Source organism: Aquarana catesbeiana, linkage group LG12 (assembly GCF_042186555.1).
Source record: "Aquarana catesbeiana isolate 2022-GZ linkage group LG12, ASM4218655v1, whole genome shotgun sequence".
In the NCBI taxonomy this organism is placed as follows: domain Eukaryota; kingdom Metazoa; phylum Chordata; class Amphibia; order Anura; family Ranidae; genus Aquarana; species Aquarana catesbeiana.
Genome location: NC_133335.1, coordinates 153,105,016 through 153,120,406, shown reverse-complemented (window position 1 = coordinate 153,120,406; position 15,391 = coordinate 153,105,016). Strand labels below are relative to the sequence as shown.

At 42.8% G+C, this 15,391-nt stretch overlaps 1 protein-coding gene across 6 annotated transcripts in view; it reads left to right on the top strand.

Annotated features, from left to right (window-relative positions):
- The window catches only part of LOC141113175 (ATP-dependent RNA helicase DHX58-like), a 437,515-nt gene that overhangs the window by 123,266 nt on the left and 298,858 nt on the right, over nt 1-15,391 (top strand). For all 6 annotated transcript variants that reach the window (XM_073606104.1, XM_073606103.1, XM_073606102.1 and 3 more), the window contains one exon: nt 1,161-1,290. In XM_073606104.1, coding sequence (XP_073462205.1) covers nt 1,161-1,290 — 130 coding nt within the window. The remainder of the gene's footprint in view (nt 1-1,160; nt 1,291-15,391) is intronic.

Below are 15,391 nucleotides of genomic sequence, written 5' to 3'. Positions count from 1 at the left end.
AACCACTTGGAGTTTTAGCTCAACAACAAGTTATTATTCGGCTTGATAATTAAAGCGTAAGTAACCCCTCCTATCCTTTTCAGCCATCGAAGCTGCCATCTTAGCTTCTGTTTGATCTGTTACTGCCATGATGCTACACATGTGATCAGTTATGACACCAGCTATTTGATGGTTTGACAGTTAAGTTGAGCGCACAAGCAAATGTGACAGTCAGCATTCCCAGCATGCGGGGAATGTAAGGCTGCATTCACACCTAGGCAATTTGAATCGTGGGTGGAATCGCTGCAATTTTGCCCACGATTCCAGAATCGTGGCATAATGTGGGACGCGTTTGTGATGCCATTACTTGTGTGATGGCACTCCAATCACCATGCTAATTTGCAGCGGATGTTGCACGATAAATCGCGATGCAATTGCAGCAAGATCGTAATGTGCGAAGTTTGTAGCTCAAGGAGCAGGAGCTTCTTTTGGGCAACATTGCCTCACGTTGCAATCTTGATTGCAGGCTGACTTATGTTTTGCTGCGATTCTGGAATCATGGGCAGAATCATGCCGATTCCGCCCACGATTCAAATAGCCTAGGTGTGAATGAAGCCTAACTGTTTTTAAAAACTGTTAAATCAATGGGTTTAATTCTGCATTAAGAACAACAGTATTTTCAGTGGTGAGGTCCAAATCAATAACCTGTTTAGCCCGAAAATACTCTTTTATGCTGTAAATCACCCACCCCAAGATTAAAACAAAAAGCTCTTCTGGAAAGCTTGATATTAATAGTCAGTGATGGAACATAACAGGGCTTGTTTCCCAACACCATCTTTTTCCTTTGAGTTGCACTCATAGCATAGGAGAGCAGAAGGCAGAAAGAACAGAACCTAAACATTGATTGTACAATTTCTCTCTTCACCTCTTGCATGAGATTAATGAACAAAAATGGATGACACAATGAGAATTGGTTACTCAATTTTTACTATTGATCTAAAGAGGGAGAACCTAAGTTGCATCATGTGGCTGTGGCTGGTTGTAGTCTGTTGCTAGAAGATGTGTGCATGCTGCAAAATGTATTGCTGTCTTTTTTTAGCAATTGACAATTTTAACTGATTTTTATTATGTACTTACAAGTTTAGTAATGTTTCATAATAAAACATTTTCCTCTGGTCTAGGATCCCTTTGGGGATAAGCTGAAGTCACTCATGAAAATCATACATGAATATCTTGGTGAAAATGACTTTATTACAACTGACTTTGGCACTCAGGCATATGAACAGAAAGTGGTTGAAATGGAGAGGCAAGGTAAATGTTAAATCAGAACTTCTGTCAAAAGGTGAACTACACTGTTGAGTTCCATATGTGTGAACTGTCTTACTTGCCAAATGATTGTAAATCTGTTCAGCTACTCTGTGATCTAGACAATCCTGACATAGCCATATTGGTTACCTAATCTTTCTCCAGTGTACTTAAGCAATACAGCTTGGTAATCCATTCCCTTTATAGTTGGACAATGAAGAAGCAACATGCTGATGAGGTTGTCTCTGCTCTCCCTTCTTATACACATGAAGGAGGAGATAGAATGACAGCAAATTACAGTAAAGCTTGACCGACTCAAATCGCTAATCCTAACAACTTTTGTTGTTCTGAAGATATAGCTGTTTGTTTCACCAGACTGACAGACTGTAGACTGATTCTGAATGGGATGATCTGATTCATTATATTCACCTGGTGCACTTTCAATGTTCTAATAAGGAAAGCTGCAGTGTCTGCATCTCTTGGTATTTAACCCTTGGCAAGAATCTCACCAAAACTGAATTCCTATTATAAGGGGTACCTAAAATTTGACTTCTATCTTAGTGCAGACTTGTGGAAAAATCAGTAAACCAATCACACAAGCAGGAAATGACATTTCTGGGGGCATTATGTACACCAGCAGTGTACAGAACGCCTCCAGGTTGCCATTTTTCAAAGAATTGTACAGACAATTACAGTACTACTATAATTAAATGACATTATGTATTGTGTAACAATTGTTCACGTTATTTTTTTATTTGCTATATTTTCCTTCCCACAAAAGTGGAGTTATCCGTTAAAGGTTAATTCCCTGCACTGCTGCTCTTCTCTGACAACTTCTCTCCATAGCAATAGTTCTTAAAAGTGTTGTGACAATGCTGGCAGTTCTCCTGCTACAAGTCCTTGATTTAGGCATGCATTATGTTATTACATTTTTTACACTATTTTCTTAATTAACACTACCAGGTTTCAAAGAGAGGTCACTGCGGGTAGGGGCTGGACGAAAGGTTCGGCCCGAGCATAAGTTTGGGCCGAACTTTCGTTGTGCGGTCCTTTGGCGAACAGCCGAACAAACCGGTCCCCTCCGAACCGACCACAATGTATTGCGGCGCTGAACAGTGCATTGCAAGCCCTGATTGGCTGCAGCAGTGAAAGCTTCAGCCAATCAGGGCACAGAGCACTGTTAGAGTCATGATTGGACACTGCCATCATGACTTTATCCAATCATGGCTCATTCCCGCCCCACAGTATAAAAGTATTCTTTCAATGGCAGCCATTTTCAGTGTGATTTTGGTGTGGAGAGAGATAGAACAGGGCTCCGTTCAGTGCTATTAGTTAGTTAGTGTGCTATACTGTGCTATTTTGCTTCAGTTGTCAGTGTAGAATATTAGTTTAGTGTCAGTCTAGGGATAGTGTGAGTGTAGTGAGGAGGACCATCATTCAGCTTTTCATAGTGTGCAGCTGGAGTAGGGACAGTAGTTTCACTGTAGTCTAGTGAGACCGTGTCAGTAATCTTTACATTAGTGTATAGCTAGAGTAGGGACAGTTCAGAGTAAAGTCAAACCATGTGGGGGCGTGGCCGGATGTTGACGTGAGAGGTCGCTGCGGCCCCGGACCTCACGCTCGCTCCCATGCCTGAGATGACTGAGGGGTAAGGAGGAGGAGAGAAGGAGGACGCCGGGAGGGAGAGAGGAAAGCGGCACTCTGGTGCATTGGAACCTGGGATCTGGGACGTAGGTGGTGAGCTGCCCTGTGGCTCTCCTGCGGTGTTTTGCAAACAGCGTGCACCTCAGTGAGAGCGAGGTGACGCTGTCGCGGGATAGAGCGGCCGTCCGTGACTTCCACGAGGCGATCGTACGAATCCACCTCCCAGTATGTCTAGGAGACGGGGGGGAGGAGGCGGCCACACAGGAAGGAGCGGGGGCAGGAGCAAGTGCTTAGGCCCCACGTGGACCCAAGGAAAAGACTAGCCAAGCTGCTACTGCTGCTGCAAAGTTGGAGTGATATGCTCATACGCCAAACCGGTCTCCCAAGAAGAGCGGGCAAGCAGGAGAATCACAGCATCCCCACTCAGTAGGGAGAAAAAGCCAAGGTTCAGTGGCAGATGTGTCAGTAAAGACAGTAACAAAAACGGGGAAACCAGCAACAGCACAAGTAACAACAACGGTACCAGTAACAACAGCACCAGTTGCCCCAGCAATTGTGTTATCCACAGCCCTGGAGACTCTGCAAGGAGCAGCCATAGGAGCAGAGGAAGGTATGTCTGCATTATCCCTGGCATCAGAGAAAGAACTGTCTCTGAAAGAGATCCTTATGGCAATCAACAACTGTAAGTTATCTTTGAATGAATTATCTGATCAACTTAAACATATTAGAAAAGATGTATTATTAGTAAGACATGATATACAGGAGGTATCCACACGAACAACAGTCCTTGAGGGGAGACTTAGTCAAATAGAAGACGATATAAACCCAATGAAACAAGAGGTCCAATTGATGCGAGGATAGTTAAATATGTGCATCCATAAAATAGATGAAATGGAAAACAGCACGCAGGAAAAATATAAGGGTACTAGGTCTCCCCGAGAAAAGTGAAAGTAACAATCCTAAAGAATTTTCTGGAGACATGGCTTAAAGAAATGTTTGGCAGAGACTCTTTTTCAAATTTTTTTCTATTGAACGTGCACATAGAATCCCCCCTAGGATATCGCCCTCAGGAAGCCAGACCAGGCCTATGATTATTAAACTTCTGTATTCTAAAGATAAAATTACCATTCTCCAAAAAGCAAGAATTATGAGGAATGTACAGTACAATGGAGTAAGGATCTCATTATACCCGTATTTTTTTCTCTGAATTACAAAAACAAAGAGCTAAATTCATAGAGTGTAAGCGTAGACTGCAACAGCTTAAAGTCAATTATGCATTGATGTATCCAGCGCATCTAAAAGTGACAGCCCTTGGGGAAACCAGATTTTTTAATACACCTGCAGAAGTGACACTATGGTTAGAGAAGAACGAAGGGAAGATACAGAGGGGTGAAGAGACATGAGGACAATCAGAATGTGGAAGAATTTTTCCCCTCATCTATACCTGGACTTTCCTTTTTCTTTTCTTTTTTTTTTTTTCTCTCCTCTTTTTTTCATTTTATATATGCACAAAAATGGGGGTGAGGGAGGGAAGGGGAAGGGAGAATTAGGGTAGAGTAGGAGGATGTATGGGTCCTCCTTTTTTGTGGGGGGGGGACATAGGTGTGTTAATTTTTTATATTTTGTACTAATGGACACATTTGAGACACTGGGGACTGATCTCCCCCTACCTAATCGAGATCACAGTTCACAGGAAATTTTTGTTGTAAGATCTATCACTTTGGGGAAGAAACACGGTCATGTTAGAAGCCCTCAATACGGGCCCAAAGGTGGGCAGAAAAGAGGTAGTAGGGGAGGTCGGAGGGTGAGGGAGTGGGGTGGTAACAATAGGGGCAGTGGGGAAGGGAGTGAATGGGGTGAACTTAAGGCTATAAGGGAAAGCAGGAAAATGCTTTGGTACGAATTGGGTGTGAATGAGGGTGGAGAGAGAAGTGGGAGTGAGAGATGTGTATGAGTCGCAAGAATAAATATGGGAAAGGTTATAAGCTTGCACAGGAGGATAATACACTAAAAACACTAAAAAGAAATGATAATACACAAGGGGAAGAGTATTTGAAAATATTAAATATGAAAGTAAATGAAATAAATTTGAGGAATTATTTTGACGAGGGAAAGGAAAGTAGGATAATAGAATGACAGGGATTAGAGATGAGAGCGGGAAGACCCCGGGTCAGCTTAGGAAAAGTAGGAATGTTAAGATATGTTCTTGGAACGTACGGGGGGTAAAAGATCTGTCTAAGAGACGAGCAATTTTTTCTGTGGCCAGCTTGGATGGGTCTGGAATACTTTGCCTGCAGGAGACACACCTGGAGAAAGAAACAACTAATGTTTTAGAACATAAGAAATTTAGGGTACAATATCACTCGACTCACACCTCCTATTCAAGGGGGGTGAGTATATAGATAGATAATAGATCGCAGTGTGGTTTTCTCCTGCAGGCAAAGTAAAATAGACAAAAATGAAAGATATATTTTTCTTTTTTGTGCGATTGAAGATAGAGAATGTGTGCTAGCTAATGTATATATTCCTCCACCATTTAGTATGGAAATTTTATGTGAATTGATGGGGTTTATCGTGGACAAGCCAGGAGTGTCTGTCATAGTGGCAGGATATTTTAATATGACCATGAATTAAAAATCTAGATTCCCGCAGAGGGTCCCCCCCCCCAATGAAACATTTGGTGGTCCATTGTTCCGTTTTTGTGAAGAGACAGGGTTGGTGGATATATGGAGGAGGTGGTACCCTGAGGTAAAGCAATACTCCCACTATACCCCCACTGAAAATACCCCCACTATCAAAGGAAGATAGGGAGGGATTGGAAGCTCCGTTGACACTTGAGGAATTATGTAAAGCAACAGCTGATATGGCAAATCAGAAAGCTCCAGGGCCAGACGGCTTGCCAATAGAAATTTATAAAAAAATATGGGGATATATTATTACCCAAACTTTTACAGGTGTTTAATGGAGCGGTAGGGGAAGGGAAACTCCCATCCTCCATGACAGAAGCAACAATAATTGTATTAGAAGGAAGGGAAGAATCAACTAGAGACAGCCTCTTATAGACCAATATCACTTCTATGTTCGGATGTTAAAATTCTCGCAAAAGTACTGGGAGCAAGATTGAATAAAATAATTGGTAAAGTAATACACCCGGACCAAACTGGTTTTATACCAGATAGATCCACACGCCTAAATGGAAGACGATCTTATCTAAATATGCAGATCCCAGTAGAAAATGGAGGGAATAGGGCTATTCTATCATTAGATGCAATCAAAGCTTTTGATAGCTTAGAATGGCACTATTTGTGGAAGGTTCTGGCGGAATTTCAGTTTGGACCCCAATTTGTCCATTGGATAAGATTATTATATGAGAGCCCCAAGGCTAAGGTAAGAATAAATGGAGAGTGTTCTGAGCGGTTCCAATTAGAAAGGGGAACGAGACAGGGGTGCTCTTTGTCCCCTTTGCTCTTTGCCCTCGCAATGGAGCCTTTGGCCATCGCTTTATGAGCATCCCAGGAGGTTCAGGGTTTCAAAAGAAGAATAGGAGAGGAAAAGGTCACTATGTATGCAGACAACGTTTTGCTGTTCCTTGGGGACACACAATCCTCTTTGGAGGCTGCCATGAAACTGGTACAAGACTTTGGATATTTCTCTGGGTTGGCAATTAGTTGGGAAAAATCTGTACTTTTGCCTATAGACCCCATTACTGATTCACTCCCGCAACAGGTAACCCAAATAAGAGTAGTTAATCAGATGAGATATTTGGGTATTAATATGACCAAGGAACCAGAACAATTTATAGCAGGAAATGTAGTTCCACTTATGGTAAAGCTCAGGCAGAAGAGTAAGGTGTGGAGTTGCCTACCTCTCTCGGTGGCTGGTCGGATCAACCAAATTAAGATGGTATGGATGCCGCAAATATTATATATAATACAGAACTCACCAATATGGATCCCAAAACATTGGTTTAAAAAATTAGATAGAGTATTTAGAGAGTTGATCTGGAAAAACGGTGCTGCAAGGATCCGCTTGCAGGCATTACAGTGGCCGAGAGAGGTGGGAGGCTTGGCACTGCCGAATCCGAGTTATTACTTTTTGGCGGCGCAACTACAGTATATGAGATGAAGTAACTTATCCGTAGAAAGGGAGGTAGGAAATAAATTACTACTGAATGATACCGGCCATAATACAGTAGTGGGGACGGTGGAAGCGGATTCCTTTGGAACTAGATTTCCAACAACCCGAATAATGGTGAGAGTTTGGGAAACTGTCAGGACCATGTTGGGTTATGGCGATTTTTCCAAATTCTCTCCTATATGGGACAATAAAAATTTAAGGGAACTTAAGGTAATGGGGAAAATAGAGGAATTGGATCGGAAGGGCATCCACTACTTAGCACAAATGTATAGAGCTGGTGGAATGAAATTATTTCAGGAAATAAGTGAAGAATACGAAATTTCAAAACGGTTGTTTTACAGATACCTATAAGTTAGGCATGCCCTAGACATGCAATTTAAAGGGAAAGTACCAGAGCTGAGTGAAATGACTTCTCTCAGGAAATTGGTCAATGTTCAAACATCTAAAGGATTAATATCCGAAATGTATGAGTGTATAGCGAGGGCAGGGCAGGAAGGAGAGGTGGAACATGGTAATAGGGTTAAGTGGGAGAAGGACGTGGGGTCAATAACAGAGGAACAATGGAAATGGGTCCTGGCTTTAGGTCCTAGGGTTTGACTCTCACCCTCACAGATTGTATCCCACTTATACCTGATACATAGGTCCTATTACACACCAGCAAAATTGTTCATGTTTGGGAGAAGACCGAATGCAGAATGCCAAAGATGTGGGAATGGAAGAGGTGATTTAATACATATGATTTGGCGATGTCCTAAACTATGTAGGTATTGGATTGAAATAATGGGAAAAATGAACGTCGTGTTTGGAACATCATTGAATACAGAGGCTAAAATGTGTCTTTTGGGTTTAATAGAAGAGGAAGGAATATTGGGAGCCACACAGATTGCAGTACCTAGATGCCTGTTTCAGGGAAAGAAGTTGATTGCACATAAGTGGCAGGATAAAAACCCTCCGACAGTAATAGAATGGGTGCAGGTGGTAAAGGACACGATTGAGAAAGAGAAATATATATATAAGAAGAGGGGGAATTATAAGGAATTTGTTAAAATATGGAAGCGATGGTTCGAGTAAAGAGAGGAAGTTTGGTTGAGACTGGGTTCACACTGGTGCGACACGACAGCCGTCCTACTTTGGATCCGACTTTGCCCTGCGACATAAAGCCGGCATGTGTCCGACTTTCAATGAACGGGGATCCGACTTGGATCCCCGCCAATGCCCGGCATTGTTTGGTATTAGGGGGAACTCCGTGCCAAATTTTAAATAAAAAACCGGCATGGGTTCCCCCTCCAAGAGCATACCAGGCCCTTGGGTCTGGTATGGACCTTGAGGGGAACCCCCTACGCCAAAAAAACGGCATGGGGGGTCGCCCCCAATCCATACCAGACCCTTATCCGAGCACGCAGCCCGGCCGGACAGGAATGGGGGTGGGGACGAGCGAGCGCCCCCCCCTCCTGAACCGTACCAGGCCGCTGCGGCCCCCCCACCCCAAAGCACCTTGTCCCCATGTTGATGAGGACAAGGGCCTCTTCCCGACAACCCTGGCCGTTGGTTGTCGGGGTCTGCGGGCGGGGGCTTATCGGAATCCGGGAGCCCCCTTTAATAAGGGGGCCCCCAGATCCCGGCCCCCCACCCTATGTGAATGAGTATGGGGTACATCGTACCCCTACCCATTCACCTAGGGAAAAAGTGTCAATTAAAAAAAAACACTACACAGATTTTTAAAGTAATTTATTAGACAGCTCCGGGGGTCTTCTTCCGACTTCGGGGGTCTCTCCGGTTCTTCTCCGCGCTCTCCGGGTCTTCTGCCGGGCTCCTCCGCTATTTTCTGCTCTTTTGCTATAGCGGAGGAGCCTGGTCTGCTGCCTTCTTCTCTTCGGGGGTCTCTCCGGTTCTTCTCCGCGCTCTTCGGACCTTCTGCCGGGCTCCTCCGCTCTCTTCTGCTCTTTTGCCGCTCTTTTGCTATAGCGAAGGAGCCCGGTCTTCAATCTTCTGCCTTCTGCCTTCTGCTCTCTTCTCCTGATGTTGACACGACGCTCTCTGGGGCTGGAATGCACTCTGAGCGCTCCGCTCTGACTTATATAGGTGGTGACCACGCCCCCTTATGCCGTCACAGTCCCTGGGCATGCTGGGACTATGACGGCATAAGGGGGCGTGGTCATTGGGTGATGACCACGCCCCCTAAAACGTCACAGTCCCAGCATGCCCAGGGACTGTGACGGCATAAGGGGGCGTGGTCACCACCTATATAAGTCAGAGCGGAGCGCTCAGAGTGCATTCCAGCCCCAGAGAGCGTCGTGTCAACATCAGGAGAAGAGAGCAGAAGGCAGAAGATTGAAGACCGGGCTCCTTCGCTATAGCAAAAGAGCGGCAAAAGAGCAGAAAATAGCAGAGGAGCCCGGCAGAAGACCCGGAGAGCGCGGAGAAGAACCGGAGAGACCCCCGAAGTCGGAAGAAGACCCCCGGAGCTGTCTAATAAATTACTTTAAAAATCTGTGTAGTGTTTTTTTTTAATTGACACTTTTTCCCTAGGTGAATGGGTAGGGGTACGATGTACCCCATACTCATTCACATAGGGTGGGGGGCCGGGATCTGGGGGCCCCCTTATTAAAGGGGGCTCCCGGATTCCGATAAGCCCCCGCCCGCAGACCCCGACAACCAACGGCCAGGGTTGTCGGGAAGAGGCCCTTGTCCTCATCAACATGGGGACAAGGTGCTTTGGGGTGGGGGGGCCGCAGCGCGCCCCCTCCCCCAAGGCACCACCCCCCATGTTGAGGGCATGCGGCCTGGTACGGTTCAGGAGGGGGGGGGCGCTCGCTCGTCCCCACCCCCATTCCTGTCCGGCCGGGCTGCGTGCTCGGATAAGGGTCTGGTATGGATTGGGGGCGACCCCCCACGCCGTTTTTTCGGCGTAGGGGGTTCCCCTCAAGGTCCATACCGGACCCAAGGGCCTGGTATGCTCTTGGAGGGGGAACCCATGCCGGTTTTTTATTTAAAATTTGGCACGGAGTCCCCCCTCAAGAACATCTGAGCACAAGTCGCGTGCCGAAGTCGGATCATGCAAGACGGCAATCCGACTTTGATCCGACTTCAATGATAGTCAATAGGCTGAAGTAGGATCAAAGTCGGACCAAAGTAGTACAGAGAGCATTTCTAAAGTCGGAACGACTTGTGTCGGACCAGTTAGGACGGCTCCCATAGGGAAACATTAAATTTCACACGTCATGCGACATGAGCTCCCAATGTCGGAGCGTTTGTCGGACCAGTGTGAACCCAGCCTGAGAGTGAAAGTTGTATGTAAGGATATTTGGGCAAGGGGAGGGAGGAGGGAAGGGGTGATAAAAGAAAGGATATGGTTTGTTTTCTTGCCTCTTCATGTTTTTTTCCCTTTCCCTTTTGTTAATTCTGTTGTTTTTGTATATCACTTTGGGAAACGTATGTTGACCAAATCATGTAACTTCTTCTCTAGGATTGGAAAATATTTATATTCTCTCAATAAAGTAAAAATTTTTCCAAAAAAAAAAAAAAAAAGAGTAGGGACAGTTCAGAAAGCGTCAGTGTAGTGACAGTTGAACACTGTCTATTTAATTGCGTTACTGCCAGTATAACGCCATTTACTTCTAATGCCCCGTACACACGGTCGGACATTGATCGGACATTCCGACAACAAAATCCTAGGATTTTTTCAGACGGATGTTGGCTCAAACTTGTCTTGCATACACACAGTCACGCAAAGTTGTCGGAAAATCCGATCGCTCTGAATGTGGTGACGTAAAACACATACGTTGGGACTATAAACAGGGCAGTAGACAATAGCTTTCATCTCTTTATTTATTCTGAGCATGCGTGGCACTTTGTGCGTCGGATTTGCATACACACGATCGGAAATTCCGACAACGGATTTTGTTGTCGGAAAATTTTATAGCCTGCTCTCAAACTGTGTGTCGGAAAATCCGATGGAAAATGTGTGATGGAGCCTACACACGGTCGGAATTTCCGACAACATGGTCCTATCACACATTTTCCGACAGTGTGTACGGGACATTAGTGAGTTACTGCCAGTTTAACACCCTATCGTTTTGCGTGCGTTACTGCCAGTTTAATGCCATATTGTTTTGTGTGTTACTAACAGTTTAACGCCATATACTTCTGTGTGCGTTACTGCCAGTTTAACGCCATATAGTTCTGTGTGCGTTACTGCCAGTTTAACGCCATATCGTTTCGTGTGCAATACTGCCAGTTTTGCACCATTTACTTCTGTGTGCATTACTGCAAGTTTAACGCCATATAGTTTTGTGTGCGTTACTGCCAGTTTAACGCCATATTGCTCTGTGTGCGTTACTGCCAGTTTAACGCCATAAAGTTTAGTCTGTGTTACTGCCAGTTTAACACCATATCGTTTTGTGTGCATTGCTACCAGTTTAACGCAATATCGTTTTGTGTGCTTTGCTGCCAGTTTAAAGCCATTTACTTCTGTGTGTGTTACTGCTAGTTTAACGTATATTGTTTTGTGTGCATTACTGCCAGTTTAATGCCATATAGTTCTGTGTGCGTTACTGCCAGTTTAACGCCATATAGTTTTGCAGATGAAGGTGCTATGGAGCTAAGGTGGGGACCTATTAAATACATTTGTGTATGACGCTATCCATTGGTGAGGACGCTGGGAGTATTGGTGCAAAATAAGGGGTGATCAGCCCCCCTAGGTTTAAAAGAGCAGTTCCACATCCAATACACAGATACATATGAAAAAGGATTCCCCTAAGCGGACTTTAACGGCACTTTTTAAAAAGTTATAGGTAGTGAGAAGGTATGACAACGTATTAAAAGTAACAAATTTTTATTTAAAGACAAAATGTATTAAAACATTGTATACATAGAATTCAACTAAACATTTACATAATAGACAGATTCATTGTTGTCACCATATGGTGGGTTTTTACAGAAGCTCTTTTCACACCCTATGCGTTTCGGGATATACAGTATTTTAGTCCTTCTTCAGGGGTGTAGAAGAAAAGAGAGATTCATCTAGAGTAGTTAAAGTGTAAAATGATGATTGAATTACCATAACATGTAGATATATACAATAATCCACTTGAAGTCAGATAATTAACAGATCACTTACATAGTATGTTTCTTTTGATTTAAAAACTTGAAGTTAGGATAGCATTGGACATTAGTGCTGGTGAGGTTGCTGTCCCTTTAATGCCATAATTATCACAGGGTAGTGTCACTTAACGGTAACCTTATTCAAGAGGTATTTTTTCTCTCTTACCCCCGCCTTCCACAGATGCGTATCGGCCAGAGTGGTATACTGAGGCAAAAAAAGGAATCCCTATGAATAAAGAAGGAGTTGAAATGAGTCTGGGGAAATAGGGGGTCTTTAATTGATGTAAGAAGGGTTGGAGATAAAACTAGAAATTATAAATGGATAATATGGAGCAAGGAGTATAGTAAGGAATAGTATGTAAGTGCCGAGATTGGGACAAGTATAATATAAGTTGCCTGTCAGTCAGATTGATAGTTAGAAGTAAAACAGTATATAAAAAGTTGTATGATATTATGTTGCCAAAAATAATTGAGAATGAAGAGTGGCAATATATTTTAGATAATAACAAATACAATAGTTTGTACTAACCAAATGATTCTATAATTATTATTGCTGTGTGAACACTCCACTCTGTTTCTGCAAGCATAAAAATAGTCAGTATAAATAAATATTATATGTCTTGTTAGACTAATAGCTATAACAGTCAATTTCTGTGTAATATTTAAGCATCAAATATACTTGGGTTGTGATTATAAGTGTCAATAGTAGCAGTGTGAACAGACCAGGCTGTTTCTGCAGGCATAAAAGTAGTCCGCATGCGTAGTCCGCCGGTGTGGTATATCGTGTCGGTGGGCCGGGTGTGTGCGCGACGCCGCACCAACGTGGCTACGCTGGCACGTGTGCGGTAGGGGTGGCGCCACGCACCCTCGGCTCAGGGGGCAGCGTCCAGGTCTTCCTAGCAACGAACTCTAACATTCAGCTGAGCGCAATTAGTTGCGCCAGCTGATGGGAGTTCACTCTATACAAATACCAGACTCACTCATTCCCAGCTCGAGCGTTGCATATGCTGGATGCTGGGATGCGTGACTGGTCTACTACAAATCCGTTTTAAAAAAGGTACTTCTTATACTTCTTTATACTGGCTATTCTCTAATATACTAATCCATCATATAATTACTTATCAGTCCCCCTTTCTAGACTTCAAATATTATTGACATTTAGAACTAAAATTTAATTATAATTGATTAATTGACTGCCACCCCTGCCGACCTAACAAGATATATAACACCTATTTATACTGGTCACTTTTATGCCTGCAGAAACAGCCTGGTCTGTTCACACTGCTACTATTGACACTTATAATCACAACCCAAGTATATTTGATGCTTAAATATTACACAGAAATTGACTGTTATAGCTATTAGTCTAACAAGACATATAATATTTATTTAAACTGGCTATTTTTATGCTTGCAGAAACAGAGTGAAGTGTTCACACAGCAATAATAATTATAGAATCATTTGGTTAGTACAAACTATTGTATTTGTTATTATCTAAAATATATTGCCACTCTTCATTCTCAATTATTTTTGGTAACATAATATCATACAACTTTTTATATACTGTTTTACTTCTAACTATCAATCTGACTGACAGGCAACTTATATTATACTTGTCCCAATCTCGGCACTTACATACTATTCCGTACTATAATCCTTGCTCCATATTATACATTTATAATTTCTAGCTTTATCTCCAACCCTTCTTACATCAATTAAAGACCCCCTATTTCCCCAGACTCATTTCAACTCCTTTACTCATAGGGATTCCTTTTTTTTGCCTCAGTATACCACTCTGGCCGATACGCATCTGTGGAAGGCGGGGGTAAGAGAGAAAAAATACCTCTTGAATAAGGTTACCATTAAGTGACACTACCCTGTGATAATTATGGCGTTAAAGGGACAGCAACCTCACCAGCACTAATGTCCAATGCTATCCTAACTTCAAGTTTTTAAAGCAACCGAAACATACTATGTAAGTGATCTGTTAATTATCTAACTTCAAGTGGATTATTGTATATATCTACATGTTATGGTAATCCAATCATCATTTTACACTTTAACTTCTCTAGATGAATCTCTCTTTTCTTCTACATCCCTGAAGAAGGACTAAAATACTGTATATCCCGAAACGTGTTGGGTGTGAAAAGAGCTTCTGTAAAAACCCACCATATGGTGACAACAATGAATCTGTCTATTATGTAAATGTTTTGTTGAATTCTATGTATACAATGTTTTAATATATTTTGTCTTTAAATAAAAATGTGTTACTTTTAATACGCTGTCATACCTTCTCACTACCTATAACTTTTTAAAAAGTGCCGTTAAAGTCCGCTTAGGGGAATCCTTTTTCATATGTAGGAGTATTGGTGCACAGCACAGAGACCCGAGACGGGGTAATAAGCCACAAGCGCATCCGATCTCCCGTAACAGGAGATCATTTACAGCTGTTAAGTGTCAGTGCGTGCAGAGGTGGAGGCACTATCCTATTTTTCTTTTCACTTTTTCTGTGGTGTTGTGTTCGTGTGCCACCGGGGAGGAACACGTTGATGTACCACTTTCAACACATGGACTTTTTTGGTTCTTTATCCGTCAAGGATTAACTAGTGACTCTTTCACCAATTGCATCATCTTATATAATTTAGGAGTATTTACTATTTTTTGCATAGGTTATGCATTAACTTACAAATTTGTTTATGTGTCACAAATCTGAGGTATTTCAGATTACTAACCATCATTCAGCGCAACTTAAATTTTTAATTTTGTATGGTATTGTGTGTGTCTCACATGAAGTTGCAGTGGAGTTTTTGATTTATATATTTATTTATTTATGAGTTTTAATCACTTTTGTTTTACAGACAGCGCAGTATTTTATTTTTATTATATAGTTTTGTGCATTACTGCCAGTTTAACGTCATTTAGTTCTGTGCGTCACTGTACGTTTGGCACATTATATTGCAGTATAGTGTATCCGAGGAGTGTGTCTGTGTAGTGTGAGTACTCAAATTAAAGTGCACCAAACACCTCTTTACATTGATTAAAGTGCATCCACGTACAAATTTCAACTTCTTCTTTACATTTGCTTATAAGCACTGCCCCCTCCCAATAATGTCTGGGAGGACAAGGAAAGGCAGATCTTCCCTTGGCACTGTAAGGAAACCAGCAACAAATGTGTCCACAGGCAAAGGTGGACGTGGTGGTCAGCCCTCAGGCAGGGCATCAT